This window comes from Vanellus vanellus (genome assembly GCF_965231255.1).
Source record: "Vanellus vanellus genome assembly, chromosome: 1".
NCBI classification, from domain to species: Eukaryota; Metazoa; Chordata; class Aves; order Charadriiformes; family Charadriidae; genus Vanellus; species Vanellus vanellus.
The window spans coordinates 57,034,877-57,051,970 of NC_138905.1; the positions used below are offsets into that span (position 1 = coordinate 57,034,877).

The 17,094-nt window shown below is 39.9% G+C and overlaps 1 protein-coding gene across 3 annotated transcripts in view; it reads right to left on the minus strand.

Annotated features, from left to right (window-relative positions):
* The window catches only part of TNRC6B (trinucleotide repeat containing adaptor 6B), a 138,445-nt gene continuing 121,351 nt past the window's right edge, over nucleotides 1-17,094 (minus strand). For 2 of the 3 annotated variants that reach the window (XM_082485490.1, XM_082485489.1), the window contains 12 exons: nucleotides 15,034-15,159; nucleotides 13,870-14,001; nucleotides 13,224-13,319; nucleotides 12,821-12,995; nucleotides 12,298-12,432; nucleotides 11,918-12,094; nucleotides 7,248-7,394; nucleotides 6,899-6,994; nucleotides 4,259-4,483; nucleotides 3,698-3,768; nucleotides 1,799-1,938; nucleotides 1-849 (listed from right to left, as the gene is read on the minus strand). In XM_082485490.1, coding sequence (XP_082341616.1) covers nucleotides 459-849; nucleotides 1,799-1,938; nucleotides 3,698-3,768; nucleotides 4,259-4,483; nucleotides 6,899-6,994; nucleotides 7,248-7,394; nucleotides 11,918-12,094; nucleotides 12,298-12,432; nucleotides 12,821-12,995; nucleotides 13,224-13,319; nucleotides 13,870-14,001; nucleotides 15,034-15,159 — 1,911 coding nt within the window. In that variant the 3' untranslated portion in view covers nucleotides 1-458. Of the gene's footprint in view, nucleotides 850-1,798; nucleotides 1,939-3,697; nucleotides 3,769-4,213; nucleotides 4,484-6,898; nucleotides 6,995-7,247; nucleotides 7,395-11,917; nucleotides 12,095-12,297; nucleotides 12,433-12,820; nucleotides 12,996-13,223; nucleotides 13,320-13,869; nucleotides 14,002-15,033; nucleotides 15,160-17,094 lie in introns of all 3 variants that reach the window. The other variant, XM_082485488.1, reaches the window with a different exon arrangement.

Sequence of the window (17,094 nt, forward strand, 5' to 3'; positions counted from 1 at the left end):
CCCAACCCAACATGGTAGACCTAAGGACGGAAACACACCCAGTGCAAACAAAGTTAAAAAGCTATTTTTTCAGTATATATGTTTCTTAGCAACAACTTCCGTATAACATGAAAAAGTGAAAAACTAGAAACTAATTTTTTTAATTTTTTGTGTTTAAATTTAAATGGTATGTGTACTTGCTTCACATTGTCTTTCTAAGTTGGCGTTCATGATTCAAGTATTTCAAGAGTGATATGTTCTCTTTTTGGATTCATATTCCAAACGAAAAAACTGAAGTTATATAAGGGAGGCAACTATGTGCTCAGACAGTCTGTCAATGACCCACCTTTTTTTCTCTCTCCGTTTTCTTTTTTCCTTTTATAAATGTATTTATTGCAAGTTGAAAAAAACGAAAAGGTCAAGTTAGTGCTGCTGCTGTTCCAAAAAAGGTCACGAGGTCAGAGTTGAAAGTTCTAAGTTCAGATTGAATCCGACCCTCCTCCCAGAAGGTCTCCAGGTAGTAAGGGAGCAGGGCTGCCCATTCGGTGTGAATCCTCTACGCTTGGGACCCCCCACAAGCTTGAAGAATAGTTTGGGGGCCCCCACAACGAAGCGCCAGTGAGATCACCCCCACTGCTGGCACCGCCGCCACCACTGCTCCACTGCCCAAGCCCCGTTGACCCACCAAAGAGATTCAAAGCAGGTCCAACTGGATCTGTCTGGTTCTGTCCTGTCTCCAGGGATTGCCAGCCTGCTGTGGGTGCACTTGGGGTTGCTGCAGGTGTAGGGGGCTGAGCTTGTGCCAGGAAGCGACTAACCTCTTCATCTGTGGCAAACTCAGCCAGGATGGTAGTGTTTCCCAACACACACCTAGAAGACAAGATACATGGAAGAAAAAAATAAAAATATAATTGGAGCCAGAAGGGAAGGGCAAGGGATTCAGAAGGCATGGCAACACCACTATTAGGTGCCCAAACCAAAGGAGGTATCAGCTTGCCACAATGGAGTGACCACATAAAACTTTAGCTGTTCATGACCGTGAAACTGACTCAAATCACAAAAACTTCCATTTTATAGGGGGTGGGGACCAAAATAAACCAATTGACCCCTCCCCCCCACACTCAGTTGTTACACCTGCAACACAACCTTTCTAAATTTAAACTAAGGTCCGAACTTTAACACCAAGAGCAATAAAACTGCCTATATAGTGTACCTAAAATGGTAAATGCACATATGCCACCTTTCAAACAGAACAGAGGAAGAACAGGTTTAAAAGCTTGTGAAATTCAGGATAAGATGAGCATAGGTCAAAAGTTCTCCCCTAGTTGAAGGGCTTACACAAGCGCCCTCCCACACACCCCCAAGATTTCTTTCTCAAAACCTCTCACATTTTCAAACATACCAGAGCCACAGTCAGTTCCAAAAAGCTTAAGAACAAGAAACCTAAGAGCCGCAGCTTTTCAAGTAAGCTACTTCATATGTATCTCAAAACTACAGCAGATTCCCACACATTTGGGTTACACATATAAGAATGATCTTCATCTGAATCAATTCACAAGCTTTTATAAAATGGCCAAATTGTACACTAAGGTGCGTACTGGTCACAATTCTATCCTCTTTGCACCTTCTTAGCTCTCTATGTGCCAGTTTGTGCCAGCAATTAAAGAAGACATCTTTGTTTTTCCTCTTCCTTTGCTGATGAAGGAAAGATTCCCTTCCAAACACGATACCTGAAATGAGTTTCCAAAGCGTAACAACGGACAGAGGTTTTGTGTTCGTGACTAATGTAGTACAAAGAACAGACACAGGGATTGCTTACATGTGCAGTGCAGTCTGGGCCTTGGCCGCCTCCTGTTTGGTGTTGTATCGGATAAGGGCGGTGCCCTGGGTCAGGTTCAGATGGAATGTCAGCAGTGGGCCATGCTGCATGCAGATCGTCCTCAAGGTTGACCCATCAATCTGAGGAAGAACAGCCAGGATAAAACAGATGTTCGTATCTATTTCTCCAAACGAACTTCAATCCTAACTTTGCCTCAGTATTTAAACGATAAATGACTCTCAGAAAAACGAGTGAAAGCAGTGGGAAGTAAGCAAAGGTGACCGGATTTAATATTCAAACAGAATATGTATGCCTTGACTCCTTACAATGACTTTGCTTTATGGAATAATCTGACTTATCTTTCCCTTTCACTTGTAGCTTGAGTCAGTTTTCCCCATCTCATTGAGTTTCTTAAATTGTCACTAACCTTAGGCTGGCAGGTTTTCCAGTAATTATATACAACTTCTCACCATCTTCAGCCATTAGGATTTGTACCAAAGGAGCCAGAATTTGTGAGTCTCCAGCACTCTGGTTTCAGAATTTAGATCAACCAGTATTTAAAAGTTCTTTGCAAAACTGGAAGTGTGCCACCTCCACAATGAGAGGTTTTTAAAATTTATTTTGGTGCTTTTTTGTCTTTGTAGTTTATGGAACAGTAAGTCACAGAAACATTCAGTGCTCTCTCTGCGAAACCCAGCAATCTTCACTCCTCCTGAACGAATGTCTTCACAGCAGTTGTTGCCTACATTCCTTCTGCGGCGGTAACAGCTTGTTACTTACCTCCAGTAACTGCTGTTCTCCAAGGTGTTCTGTACAGACAGATTCCATTCCTGGTATGCCACAGCAACACGCACACATGAATGGAATCTATATGTGCAGATATTTAAGGAAGTGCTACTTTATTCCTTCTCCCTTTTTCCTCCCTATTATATAATACAACCTCAAATGAGGGAAAAGGAAGTTGTACATGGAAACAAATATGGATAAAGTTAAAACAGAGAAACTTGAAATGAAGATCCTGTCCCTGAATCCACCTTAACCTTTGCACTTCCTTCTCTCTAGTGAACAGACCTACAACGAATAGAGGATTTGTTATGGAAGAGACGATTATAATCTGTTTCTTTCTCTTTGCTATTGACTTAAATGCCTCCAAAATACATTATTCTTCCATTAAATGATTCCTAAAGCAGTATTAAACCACCTTGCACGAGGGAGACTTAAAACTGCGCCTTTTCGTCATACCACTGCTGTTTCCTCCACATCAAGAAAAAGAGTCTTTTCTATGTTTCTAACAGTTTGCCATTTTGTGTGATCTGAAGGAGATATAATCATATAAGCTTTTCCTGAATCTTGAATACAGACTAATTGGGATTGTTGAAAACAGGATCTCTACAGAATTCATTTTGAATGGAAGCAAGCTCTGAGAACACTTGCAGGAGTAACCTAACTAGACTGTTTTTGGCAGGAGTACTGGAAACATTCTGTGGTTGCATTATGGAAACACCAAAGTGAAAACTGGCAGTTACACCAGCTTTTTTATTGACAACATCCCAAAGAACAACCTCTTTAACAGCAATAAACCATTCCACATTATGGTCATGCAGTTATCCTCAGTTCTAAGAAAAATCCTTCTGTTCCAATAATTTTTTCCTCTTTTTAGAATTCTAGGTAAGGAAAGGTTATGATGGTCACGTAGCAAAAATTGAACATCTTAAAGTCAGCTGAAGATATTACAATAAAAAAAAACAATCAGACTGCAGCCCAGTTTAGTACAAGCACATCTTGTGTATGCTGACAAATCTGATTTTGTTAAATTTTATTCAAAGAGAAACAACTGAAGAATACACAAATCTACCTCAGTAATGCAAGCAAGTTCCCAGAGACAACAAAAGAAAATACCTGTGGAGTGAGATTGTGAAGAACCAGCCAGTAGCTAGGACGAACTGAGCCACCATCACTCCAAGTAGATGCTGCAAATTAGAAGACAGAACAATCAAGACAGATTTGATAGGCAAAAAAAAGCTTTTTTTCTTTACAGTTAGGTCTTCTAATCTCAGACAAGTTCAGCATTATCATCCCTGCTAACACATGAAAGCCTAATCTTCAGTCCTGAAAACAAAACCACATCTCTCCTCACATTTCACATCAAGATTCACTTTTTACTAGATTTTACCTTCAAGGAGTGTCCCACCCACAAAAAGCATCCAGTCTTGAAAGGCCCCATGCAGTAGGTATTCCCTTCTGGAAGTTCCCAACCCCTTTCACTTATCCCCTGCAGCAGGACCTGGGATTTCACCCCCACCCCTATCCCAATTACTAACAATAAATTTCCATTTCAAGAAGGCTTTTTTTTTTCCCTTTTACCAGACAACTGCAACTTTCTTTCATCTAAACCATTAGTGCTGTAAAACGTACACTCCTCAGGTCTGATCAATGGTGCTATCAGTTGATTCTTCTCACCAGAGGCTAGCCTTGAGTCCTGTGCCCCCCAGCCCCTGACCGATCGGGATGCTGTGCTGTTCCATGGAGATGATGGTTTGGGGTTGGTCAGGCCAGGAGGCGGGCGGGGCAGCCCTGTAGTGTTCCTTGAGGAAATATGGTTTTTCCACATCTTGTTGGAGAGATGAGTGGGATTGTGTCCTATGGGATCTGGGGACCATGTTGATTTGTAATCACTGAATTTTGCTAGAAAATTAAATAAATTGTACGTATTAGAGAAACTTAAGAGATTCAATTAGCCTTTAATGGTACTATCATTGTAAACCCTTTGACTGCATTTATATCAGAGACAAGCACAAAGCACGGAACCATACAACAGTTAGTTTACCATACCAAAAAAAGCCATGCTATTTGTAGGTTCATCTTTGCTTATTTTATATATGCTGACAAGAAAAAAAAAAAATCCCTAGACCATTCGTGATAATGTAACTGGTTGAAATATGTTCAATCGTTAATAAGATGAACAGCAACTTTTACGTCCACACTACATTTCATTTAAGAATTTCTTACAACTTTGAGCACTACTAACCTTTAATGAAACTGAACCTTCTTCAGGCCATAAACCTACAGAGAACTGAAATGAATATTTACCACTCTTGGTCTACTAAGCTAACACTACCTCCTAAAGATGCCCTCCTCTAAGATCAAAGCTTTCTCATGGATCGCAAATTTCATAGAGTTGACACAATGATAACATGTAAAGAAGGCCACTCAGGTGTGTGACAGCTGGATTTTTAAACAATCTTGATAGCGCATACTACTTTTTTTTACTAGAAAGCATTACCAAATGCCTATTAGGAGAAGTTAAGTTAATAGTGGATATCCCTAATACATTTCAAGAACATATAGAAGTCCAATAAAAAAGGAAAAAATTAACACACTCCCCAAAATATCACTATTGGTCATGAATATTTGGAAACTTTTCCTAAACCAGTTTTCCTTAACAAGGCAGACCACAAATTCTCCCACACCTGACACCATGGGACATTTATCAAATGAAAAGTCAAAATTGCTTTTTGTAATTTTTCTTTCCTTGTTCTGTAATGAGAACCAGCAAACACAGACAGGGCACTCTGGGGGAAAAGGCACTTGTGTCATGAATTATCTTAATCATCAATTATCTTAATCAGAACTCGTGTTCAAAGGTAGTAAATTACTTATTTGAAAGAAAAGGGTAAAAATCCAGGCTTACAATACGCCAGGGTGGCATAGAACAATGCATTTGGGAATCAAGACCATAAAGCTTTCAGAAAGTAAAAGTTCGATTCATTTTGCAGTTGGATCAGTTTATTTCCACAACAGAGTAACTGTCGATAGCATGCAGGTTTCAAGCACTAACCTATGAAAGTGTTTAAAAAACTGCTTTCACTAAACTCTGTTTTACAGATACGCAAATTCTAAATCCTTAATTCAGATGACCCGCTTTCCAGCTGTAAAACGCTCGTGTGTAGTTTAACAAGATGAGCAGAAGATGGTATATGTGGCAGGCCGTGGTCTAGTTTCCTCCATTCAACTACGACTTCAATTATTTTTATCTCTTGGGTCTTTCTTATGTGCTAGACAAAAATTAAGCAGAAGTAAGCAGCTGATACATGCCATTCCTTTCTCCAGACTACGGAAGAGAAATCTTTTATGCCATTGGAATACTGCATACACAGATATTACTTCAAACCAAAGTCACCCCACAAACTGGCAGCAGGAACACTGGTTTTTGAGGGCTAAATAGGAGTTTCAACACATTTTGTGAAGACACTGGGCTAACTATGTACACAGCCTTTATTCAGTAAGATGCAATAACCATAAAGTTTGGGCAAGATGCAGCTCTCAGCTATGTTTGTCACATCTGTTATTTACACAATTCTTCAGCTTTAAGTAGTTGTCAAGACAATGATGTCTCGAGAGAAAACTCTGGCATTTGTAAGAAGTTCAAAATCCAAATGGTTTGTCTGGAGCAAGTATTTCCAGCATCCTACTCAGAAGTGTGTGAAGGGACCATTTTTCACAAGAAAGCTTTGGAGACCTTCTTACCAAGATTCTGAGACAGGTATGTAAAATTACTATTTACAGTCCAACCACTAAAAGCCAGAGGACTAAAAGCCATCTCTCTCTTCAGGTTTCACGGATGATGAATACTATAAAACACGAGGCAAAAATGTTCCCTTTACAGCACTCCAATATTCTCAAGTTAAAATGAGTAACATCACTCACCTTATTATTCTAATTCCTTAACTCATACATATAGGAGCAGGTAAGTTTAAAAAATTACGACAGTCTCCCAACCCCTTACACATGTGAACAGACTGTGCACGTGGGTCTTTTTTTTTCCCTTTTGCATCTACAGCTCACTGCTACCCTACTCTTTAACTTGCATAACTAAGAATTTTGTATCAGGGGCGGGAGGAAGGGCAGAGGATGTTAATATGTTTTTTAAAGAAACTACAACATATCATCAGGAGGAAACCATCTGATCAGCTCAAGTCTTGATTTCCAAGCTTTCTCAGAAATTACTGAAAGACTAAATACTCAAAGTGGAACAAGCATGAGGAACTAAGTGAGTAAGTGGAAAATGCTTTGTCCAAGTAAGTTTTGGAGTCCGCATACCTGAAGTGCTATGAACGTTGGTGAAGGAATTGTCAGAGGCACTGTAGGGCCAGGCACCAGGTGAAGGCAGCGAGGTGTTGAGGGAAGAATTAGACCCTATCAAAGGGAAAAGGAGAGAGAAAGAAGAGTAGGCCAATTTCATAGAGTCTCTGTAATACTGTTAAACCTCAAGAGAGCCATGATTTGTAACAATGCTAAGCTTTCATGTGATACACAGCTATGGTGCAAAGGCACATAGGCTTCCTTCTTAGTCAAATGCAATAGACACCCTGTTATGACAGGAACATCAGAATATTCTTGAATATCAGAATGACATAAGTAATCACATACCAGTAGTTCACTGTTTTACCTGTGGTGTTGTCCCGCAGAAGTTGGTGGTCAGTATCTACAATGGGAGATGTGGCTGTCCCCCCCAGCACACTTCCAGGGGTCACATAGGGGTCAGATTCAGGGTCAATGTTTTGTATACCTTTCCATGGCACTCCTGGTTGGAACTCTGGGACAGGAGGGAAAAAAGGAATTAGATGCAAACAGAGCAATGCCATTTACTGGAAGTAAGAGTTGAAGATATTTAGGAGGGTAAATAATTGAATTCTACACTGCTCCTCAGAAAAATCAGACTTTTTGTAATTAAAATCTGTTTCACAATCCTTTTTCAATATTCCATGGCACTATCGCTAGTGTCTGTATAAAACAGATTATATAAGATTAGATTCTGCACACATACTTCACTTGTACACCTACCTTAAGAGTTAGTCAACACAACATTTGACACTTTACACCATAGGTACACACACACTTTATACATTACCTATCAAATTGAGGTAATGATAAGGTGAGGTGACCTTGTGGTAAAAGCAACATATATACTCATTGACATTCCTCATGCGTCACAATGAGATGGAATATACTTATCATGCTTTAGTTTCCTTTCAACTATAGCTCCAGGCATGCCAGAATTTAAGAGAAGAGGATGAGTTATATGAAGTACGAACATACAAAAACTCCAGTTACTGTAAGGAAGATCAGTAACTTGGCTCCCTCTCTGAGTAGATGTTCAACGAATAATGTGCTGTGGTCAATTTTGGAAGCACTGATAAGAAAGTAAAACTGCCAAACAAAAACACAAGTAAAGAAGCTTCAGATACTATGTGATGATTTGTGTAAGTGTGAAAAGAGTGCCAAGGTGGAAGACTCCTCCCTTGCAGATACAAGTCCAGGACATGGAACGATACCCTTATTGCCAACCTAAAGTTTTGAAATAATTAGTGACAGGATATTTGAGTATAATTAAAAATCCATGATTAAAAGTGGGATCCAGGATATGCTCTCTGGAATGAATCCATGTAGTGTGACTCTGGCATGGAAGGGTTCATTTCAGTCACCTTTGTAATGAAGAAGCATAGACAAGACCATGACTTTCGCAGACAAATACAAAAGAAAATGTGATACTACTGGTTCAAACAATTGGCAGAGCAATGGCAGTATTACATTGTGATAATGCACTGGCAGAAGAATCTCAGAAAAGACATAAGAAATGTCCCACTGGGTCAGAACTGTGGCCCATCTAGCCCACTGTTCTGCTAGGACTTGTAGAAGAGATACTCTGTAGGCCCAGAACACAAACCTGGCCACTCACTACTGCCCGCACACTCTCCCAGCATCCATAATCCTTCTACCTAGGATGTCAGAAATGCCCTCTATGGGCTAGCACCTGCTTGTGGAACTTTTCCCATCAGTTTATGCAATCACTTTTTCAACCGGCTAGTACCATCTGTTTCCAGAAGCTCTAAAAGCAACACATTCCCGAAGTTTACCACTCCTGATGGGAAAAGAGTACCCCTCTCATCTATTTAAAATTTGTATCCGCTTAAGTCCAGCATTTGCATCATGGTTTTTGTGTGGCAGGATTTGCAGAATTAAAATTCTGCATTTATCTTGTTCACTGCCTTCATGATTTTGTAAACCTCTGTCACATCTCTCAATCTTTAGTAACTCAACAAAATAATCTAGGACACCAGGTATCAAAATTTCTAAAAGTATGAGCAATCAGCATTGCATCAAGGAAGGAATCTGCTCAGCCACTGCCAAAATACTGCAATCCTCTGACAAGCAGGACCACCTTATGCTTAAGGAGCAAGCAACGCAGCACTTGGGTCTAGCCAAAAGATCTCTGTTCTGAGATGAAGAACCCATGAACACAAGTTGAGACCTGGAAATTAGAACTTGTTTTCAAGAAAAGAAAAAAAAGGGTAAGTCCAAGTCTTGCCTTTGCAAAGATTTCTGAGACTTGGTGAGACTGAAAATTAAGTGCATAGTAAGCTCTCATCAAAGAGTTAAGGAATATTCAAACAAGGTTCCGAAGATTAGGCCTATTGTATACAAACACATTCACTCAGCGATGTACTGCTGGTCTGTGAGGAAGAGTTTTCCTTGAACTTCAGCATACTGACAAATTTCCAAACTATCCTTTGAGACTGACAGTGCTCTTTCACCATCTCTCCCTACAGACATGCTCTTTTATTTCTAGATAGTAAATAAAACATGAAGTATTGGGAAAACCATTACAGACACATCCAGACCAGTCTGCCTAGAGTATACGACTGAACTGCTGTTGAATGGGAAATTACAGTCTAGTATTACCTAGGTATGCAAGTCTGTGTGACATAACCAAAACATGTTGTTCTCACCAACGCAGCAAAACTCGCTCTCACCTCCAGCTGTGATATCAGTTTGATTGGGCACCACTTCATTTATCTTTGTGCTGAACAATACTGCTCTCTCGAACGGCAGAATTTCTGCAGCAGATGGCATTTAGGAGGAAAATGCGAAAGGTGTAGTCAGGGTGAATGCTGAGTGACCACTGTATTCATTCAAAGGAAAAATGCACCCATTTCAAGAGGTTTTCTCTTGTAAACTCATTTTCTTTAGCAACTTATTTTCCAACACTAGGAAGAAAAAAATCTACCTCCATGGCAGGAACTGACAGTGGGCCTCATCTACAAGCTTGCAGAGAAAAAGGACCTACAGTGTAAAATCATTTTGGGTCTTTATTCTTCATCAGGAGCGTTGATAAGGTGGATCATGATTTCAGCTAAGTTTTCCTTCTCGAGGAAGCCAATAAGCTAGAGAGGCTATGAGACAGCTTAAGTGGCTGATGGTTATGGGACAGCAGCACTCGTCCCAGTAGTCTATCTACTTCATAAGAGAGGGCTAGCAATACAGCAGTAATTGTGTAAAAGCCGCATGCTAAAACCAATGATCTGTTACGTGACATCTGCAATCACAGTCATGGGCTACTCATTTAAACAATAAACTAGGGATGGTACTGATGATCCCAGTGACAGTTTAGGTTCAGGACTGGTGAACTCCAGCTATCCTCTCACAGTGGTGAGGCAGTCAGCAACAGCAAAAATTTTACTTGTCATTGACAGTGGGACTGCAGGTTACGACTAAGGAAGCTGTATGATATCAACAAGGGGCAGAGTAGCTATTCAGCTTCTCATTTCTGTAACAGCCTTCTGGTACCAAGAAATCTTGCCAGAGCCAGTGGCTGCTCCAAAACCTGGAAAACACAGCAGAGCTGATCCTCACATCCCTCTCCTAACATTCCAAGCAGTACTGTGTTTCTCAGTACTATGTAGGTGAATGCTAACAAAAGAAACAAGTTCAGCAACAATGACTCTCTGAGAGAGGATGCATTATGAACAGTAACTCCATCTCAAGAAGCTCAGTACTTAACAACCAGGCTGACAGAAATGCAATGCAAGTACACCCCTACAGACAGCAGTCAGTAGTATGCAATGCTGTGGGTGTGCAGAGGTTCCTGAGATAACTAATTCTTTAACTCTGTTAGCTCACCAGAACACATTTTCTTGCCAGAGTTAGACACTGCAGGGTTCCACATAAAAAGCTTTAACTACTTTTTGTAGGTTTCCTGCAGTTGTATTTGTCACACAGTTTCCTAGGATTTTTCTCATGCAAGGTCTGTGCTACTGGTTTACCCAAGAGAAGTACCTGCACCTTTACTTTTTTTTGTGCTTGAGGAGATACACGGCAGAAGATTTGCAGTTCGGAATATTTTCCTGGAACGTAAGAGTCTTCCCAGGCAGAGGAAAATCACAGCATCCACTATTTGCTGAACAGCACCAGTGATTAATCCGTGCGCCTTCAAGGACACCACTTGGTGTTTAATGAATGATTTACATAGAAAATTACATGTGTGTTCAAATACATACATTTTTCCTAGATACTTGAGTTTTCTAGCAGAAAGATAAAATTCTGCCAGTGAAACCCTACAAGACTTAAAGAACGTGCTACTGCCTGTAATCCAAAAAGCAAGAAACTTCTACTCAAGCCACAAGATTGCTGAGCAGTACTGAAACATGGCAACACTCTTTTATCCTTTACACTACACCAGCAAAGGTGAACAACAGTGTAGCACACACATTGTATACATATTGTACCAATACTGCTGGCAAAAGAAACCTTGTGATCTGCAGTGGATGATATTTGTAAACAATTGCAGAAGAAAAGTTCATGCTACATAAAATATAAAAGGTCAAGACAAGAAAATCCTGTTCCTGCCATCACAAAAACCAAGCTTTGACATCTTTTACTTTCCAGCTCCATGCTATCAATCAGAATGTTTACACCCCATGTCAGCCTAAGACAATGCAAATAAACAACCAGTACAAGAGGAGGGAGCTAGTATTGCGTATTTTATGAATAAGTCTTCTCATGCAAACTTCTGTAAGTGTAAACTCACCAAACTAAAGATGAGAGTTCACCTAACAAATCCTACTCAGACAATTCACCAGATAGTTCATATTCAGCCCAGCAATTTTTTACTGGAAATTTAACATTTATATTCTAATTTAATGTGGAAGAAGTTTAAAAAAAATGAGATAGGCCAAGCAAGTATTTTCCTTGCAGTGGTTATTTAAAAAAGGATAATGAGGAAAGGTTCCCGCACATCTACTCTAAAGCTAGGACATAACCCCTGTCTCTGTGTAATACCTGGAGGCCAGCTGGCATTGCTGGATTTGCTTCCGATCTTGTTCGTTGGTGGAGATTTGGCAGGTAACCAACTATCACCAGCAGGGCCTGCATGGCCACCTAGTGGGTCACCCTGAATTATGTCAAACTGGTTGTAGGGCGATCCTCCGCGAGCCTTTCCAGGGGGCACTATTGCACCTGAAGCATTAAAAAGATACATTTACACTCAGGAAAGGTTGGAATCCTTAAGAGTATGGTATACTAAAACAAAAAAAAAATTAAGATGCACACTGGTGAGGTAAGACATTTGCTAACTTGAAGTGTAATTTCATTTAAGCTATTTCACCTCTGGCAAGATGATACTGCAAAGGCATTTCCAAAATAGCCAGTCCCCTTCTCACCATTTTTGTGCATATTGGCATCTTGTGAAGCCACAGAGGGCAGCCCTTCCATCATAGTCCACTGCTTAAAGCGGGATTCTGTTCCAGCCTCCTTCCCTCCCACCATGCCATAATCCATGCCACTTGAGCCAAAGCCTGTGAAACAAACAAACAAAACTCCATTGTCATTTGCTCTTTTTGGTTTAAGTATCTTCAAACAGGGCGTCATCGTGATCAAAAGAAAAGGTAAAAATAAAAAATCAACAGCAACAATGAAATGTTCAAGAGGCAACTTTCAAATAAGCTTGTTAGGTCAGTATGTCACCAAGATGTGCTTTGCTATTAGGTCTGTCTTCTTCCCATGTAATGAAAAACAATGCAATTTGGTCAAGAGTTGAGTCTTGTCATAGCTTTTGCTCTAGTGCTTATACATAAATTACTTAGTTCTGGACCCAGACATAACTGGCTAATATGGTAACACAATTACCATATTAATATGGTAACCATAGGCAACGCAACAAATCTCTTTCCACAGATCACTTACCTGAACCGTATCCAGGTATTTGCCCTTTGGTCTGTAAATCTGAGAGACCCACATTCAAAGGATTGGGTACCATGCTGTCTAAATGTGGCTTAGGCCCAACAGGGTGGGATGGTGAATGCTTCATGCCAGGCTGCCTCTGCTGCTGCTGCTGGAGGGCACTCACCATACGAGCAATCTGCAAATGAAAGAAAAAAATGGGGATGATATATCTTATACTGTAACACAGAATTCCAGAAAACATGAAGAAACAGTGACTTGAAAGAGATCCAAAGGACCTTGCTCTCTGAAAAGCCCAATCTGAAGAGAGCAGATGACATTACTAAAGCGAGCGCTGTGTTTGCTGCAGACTGCATTTTCCCAGCACACTTTATACTTCATATGATTGAGAAAAACAGTGTCACACCTGTTGCTCCTGCTGTTGTCGCACAGCTTGAGATAACTTCCTCTGGCTCTGTAACAGCTGCTGCTGCTGCTGCTGCTGAAGGAGGAGCTGACATGCCTACAAGATAAGCGGGGGTGGGAAGAGTGAAAATACAGAGCTCATCAAGTGAAATATAATTGCCAAAAGCTAGTCACTAGCAAATGCTTTCAGAACTTAGGTAAACTGTTTCTCATTCCACACACTCAAATAAAATGAATACATTATGAATGACATGTATGAATACATTAGAGGAATACTGTATCCTGCCCTTGTTTCTAGTTTAACATCATGCAACAGTATTACTAGTACCTGCTTTATTACCATCACTATGACTACAAGTCTGAAGAAAACTGCATTAAAAATCAACAAACAACTGCTTTCTGTACAAAGACATTGCTTAGAATCATTACTAACCCACTGCAACATTCACAATAATTACACAGGCCTGTTCAGTTTATCTGTTACACTCTAACAGGGCTGTATTTTCCTTTAAAACAAACAGGGAACACTTGTACAAAAATAACACAAGATTAGTAGAAGGAAACAGAATTGGAACAAACATAAAAAGAAAACTCTTTCAATAGGCAAGTTGTAAACAGTCTGTTCTGCAAGATTAGAAGCTACTTACTAATTGAAACTGGGGAATCTGTGGAAGCTGGCTCAGCATGGCAATCTGTTGTGGAGAAAGCTGGGGGCCCATATTGAAAAGACCAGGATTCAAGCCGCTGTTGGGAAACTGTTTGAGCATGGAGGCCGAAACCTGCATGGAAACCAGTTACACATCCTCAAGAAATGCACTGCTACGAGTTAAAAAAAGATGAAGTATTTCTATAAAGGAATAGGTACGACACCAATCTCAAATAGCTTTCCGGGAAAGACATTACAGATTTATTAACACATCACATTTAAACATGCACAATCTATGACTTGAGCAGAGTGAATACCTCACTTGATTGACAATATACAGTATTGCATGTACAGATGCAGACACACACACACAAAGGTTCCTCCCCCAACCAATTGGTTGCTAGAGATGGCACTAAATTAAAATGCTGATATATATGCAGCTAACCAGTAATCACAGTACTGCATTATCACATTAAAAATGTACTGCTTGACAAGGGAAAAGAAAGGCATTCAGACAGTCACTGGAGCAAAGAAACAGTGCCTCACAGAAAGAGTTAATCTCTTTGTATGCTGAATAAGCTATAGTAAAAGACAGGAGTAGGTGGAGAAGAATCCCCCCATTTCTTCCTGCATTATTTGAGAGTTACACAAGTAGAATTCAAGAGAATCTCCAAAAGTCTTCACCAAGTCCAAAGAAAAAGGTAAACCTGTGCATTTGGAGACCCCGAGGTCTTAGAGCTCTGCAACGTAAAAGCAACATGCAGCCCTTCATCAGGCAGGAAGCACAAGACAAGACTGCTTGAAAAAAATTATGCAACCTGTCGCACTTCAGAAAAACTTTCAGCTTTCACTTTTTGTTGTTGTTTTTAAAATACTTTGCAAAAGCCTATGTAAGACACAGGACTCCTAAATCCACTTTGAGGTTTAAAAATACTGGTAGCAATCATTTACCACCACCTGTCTTGGAGTAAGAAAGAAGGCTAATCCTTTTGCACTGAGTTTTAAGCACTTTCAGCTATGAATCTTAATTTTTTTATCTTACCTAAGTTTTCAATTTCTTAACATCAAGTCAAGACTAGGACAGATGTATAAGTAACTTCAATGATCTGCTCTGAAGGCTGTAGATCTATGTTTTACAAGTAACCAGTTACTATAAATTCCTTACCTGGGGAGAAAGAAATTGGGGAGGCACTTGCGCCCGGATATTGGGGGAAGGATTTAGTGGCTGCACTGGTGTGTGCATGCCCCTCGATTGTGCTGTGCTGTTTCCAAACAAACCATGATTGCCACCCTATAAAATTAAAGCAGTAGTGAGAAGATGAACCTTTCAGGATAATGGATTTCTATGCTATTAACTACATATCAATAACAATGAGGCAAGTGCTGACTTAAACAGAGTACCTTTAGCATTACTGAGATGTTTGCCCTAAATGAGTACTATTCTACCTGGGTTAAAACTGCTGTACTACATTGTCAAGATGCAGGCTCTTTCTCCTCTACGTTGAAGAGTCATATTTATCCACTTATTTCAAAGCACATACCAAAGCTAACATTTTCTATTTTGCACTTTACATGTTGGGAAATGGAAACTTGGAGTACAAAGAACATGCTCAAAAAGACATTCCATTGGCTTCAAGGTACGGCAAGACTATATCAACAAGAATTTTGGACCATCATTTTAGAAAAGTCAGGTACTTTTTCTGAGAAGGTTGTTGAGATATCAACTCCTAAGCCGATGACCTTCTCCACAGGTCTTTCACTAACCAAAATTAGAATTCAAAAATTTTATTTAAAAATTTCCTTCTGATGTGAAAATTTCAGCACTCTGGATTGGGATGTTTGTCTTTTCCTTTTTTTTTTTCTCCACAAAAATGAAGAGCAGGAAAATTTTCAAGTGAGAAAAAAAGCGTTTGGTGTTTTTTTTTTTTTCTCCCAGTGATTTATTTTCTAACACTAGAAATTTTGAGTTTTTTCTTTAAATGAGAAGTATTTACTGTTTTATAAGCAACTTCTGTAACAATAAACCCTACTGCATGAAAAAGACTGAAGAAAATTCATTATTATGTTTCACTATTTCAGCCTCTGAGCAGACTGTCTTTATTTGTAACATCTTTCAACAAAAGCCACAGGAAATGTTATGGACAGTCTCCTACACTAATAGTTGCATGCTGTTGCTTCTAAAAGCTGAAGCTCGTGCTCCAAAAGGTCCTTATGATTACGCCCTTTCATTTTCAAGGCCCTCAGAACTTCCTATGAGGCTGTCTATGATCCTCAGATACCTGGGGTTCTAAACAGCACATTTTCCAGCCCTCAGCCACCAGTCTGTCCTCCTTTTCCATGCCAGGACTGCTGTATCCAACATAAATTCATCATTCTTCCAAACTGAGGATGTTGCAGGCCTGCTCCTAAGCCCTTCCTTCCCTTATATACCAGGATTTCATAAACTTTGCCTCCCTTCTACTATAATACTGTGCATCCTCCACTATCCTTTTGCTAAATGAGAAGTCTCTCATCCTGCTTCTATACTGGTAGCATTATGGATTGTCTCTTTCACCTGCATCACACTTCACCTCCTTAATGTATCTTCTCTTCCAGAAGCAACTCAAGATGTCATACTAAGCACATAGGAGGATAAACAAAACCCCCAAGAGACAAAAGAGTTTTTATTCTGGAAAGAACTGACTAGGGTCAACTACACATTAAAATTTTTGAGAGGTTTGAAGCTGCAGCTACACTTTCAGCCCTCCCTAAAGCTCAACAGAGTTCTGCACACCAAATCAAAGAACATGCCTGCAATTTTGGACTTAATCTCATGTTTAACACTGATTGTGTCACATAGAAACAGAAAGACAACACAAAAAAACACCATCATGTTAGGCATGTGACTACATAAACTAGTCCAGTTGCAATACTTAGTTTCTATTCTTTCATTCCTCGTATTCCAGCATAACGCGAAACATAATAGCCAGAAATTCTTCCAAACGGCAGTTAACCACTTCATTTCTTCCCCACCATTACTGCATATACAGAACAAAAATACTGCTACTTCAAGAGTTCTCCAAGGCTACTAAATCAATCCTTTCTTTGGGCTGTGGGGAAAGGAGAAGGGAACAGGCACAATGCAAACTGACTACAAATTTTTAAAGGCACGTTTCTACATACAAGGTCATTGGGTCTGGAAAAATTCAGTGTCAGGGGTGGGGGGGGAAATCAACAGCCTCTATTT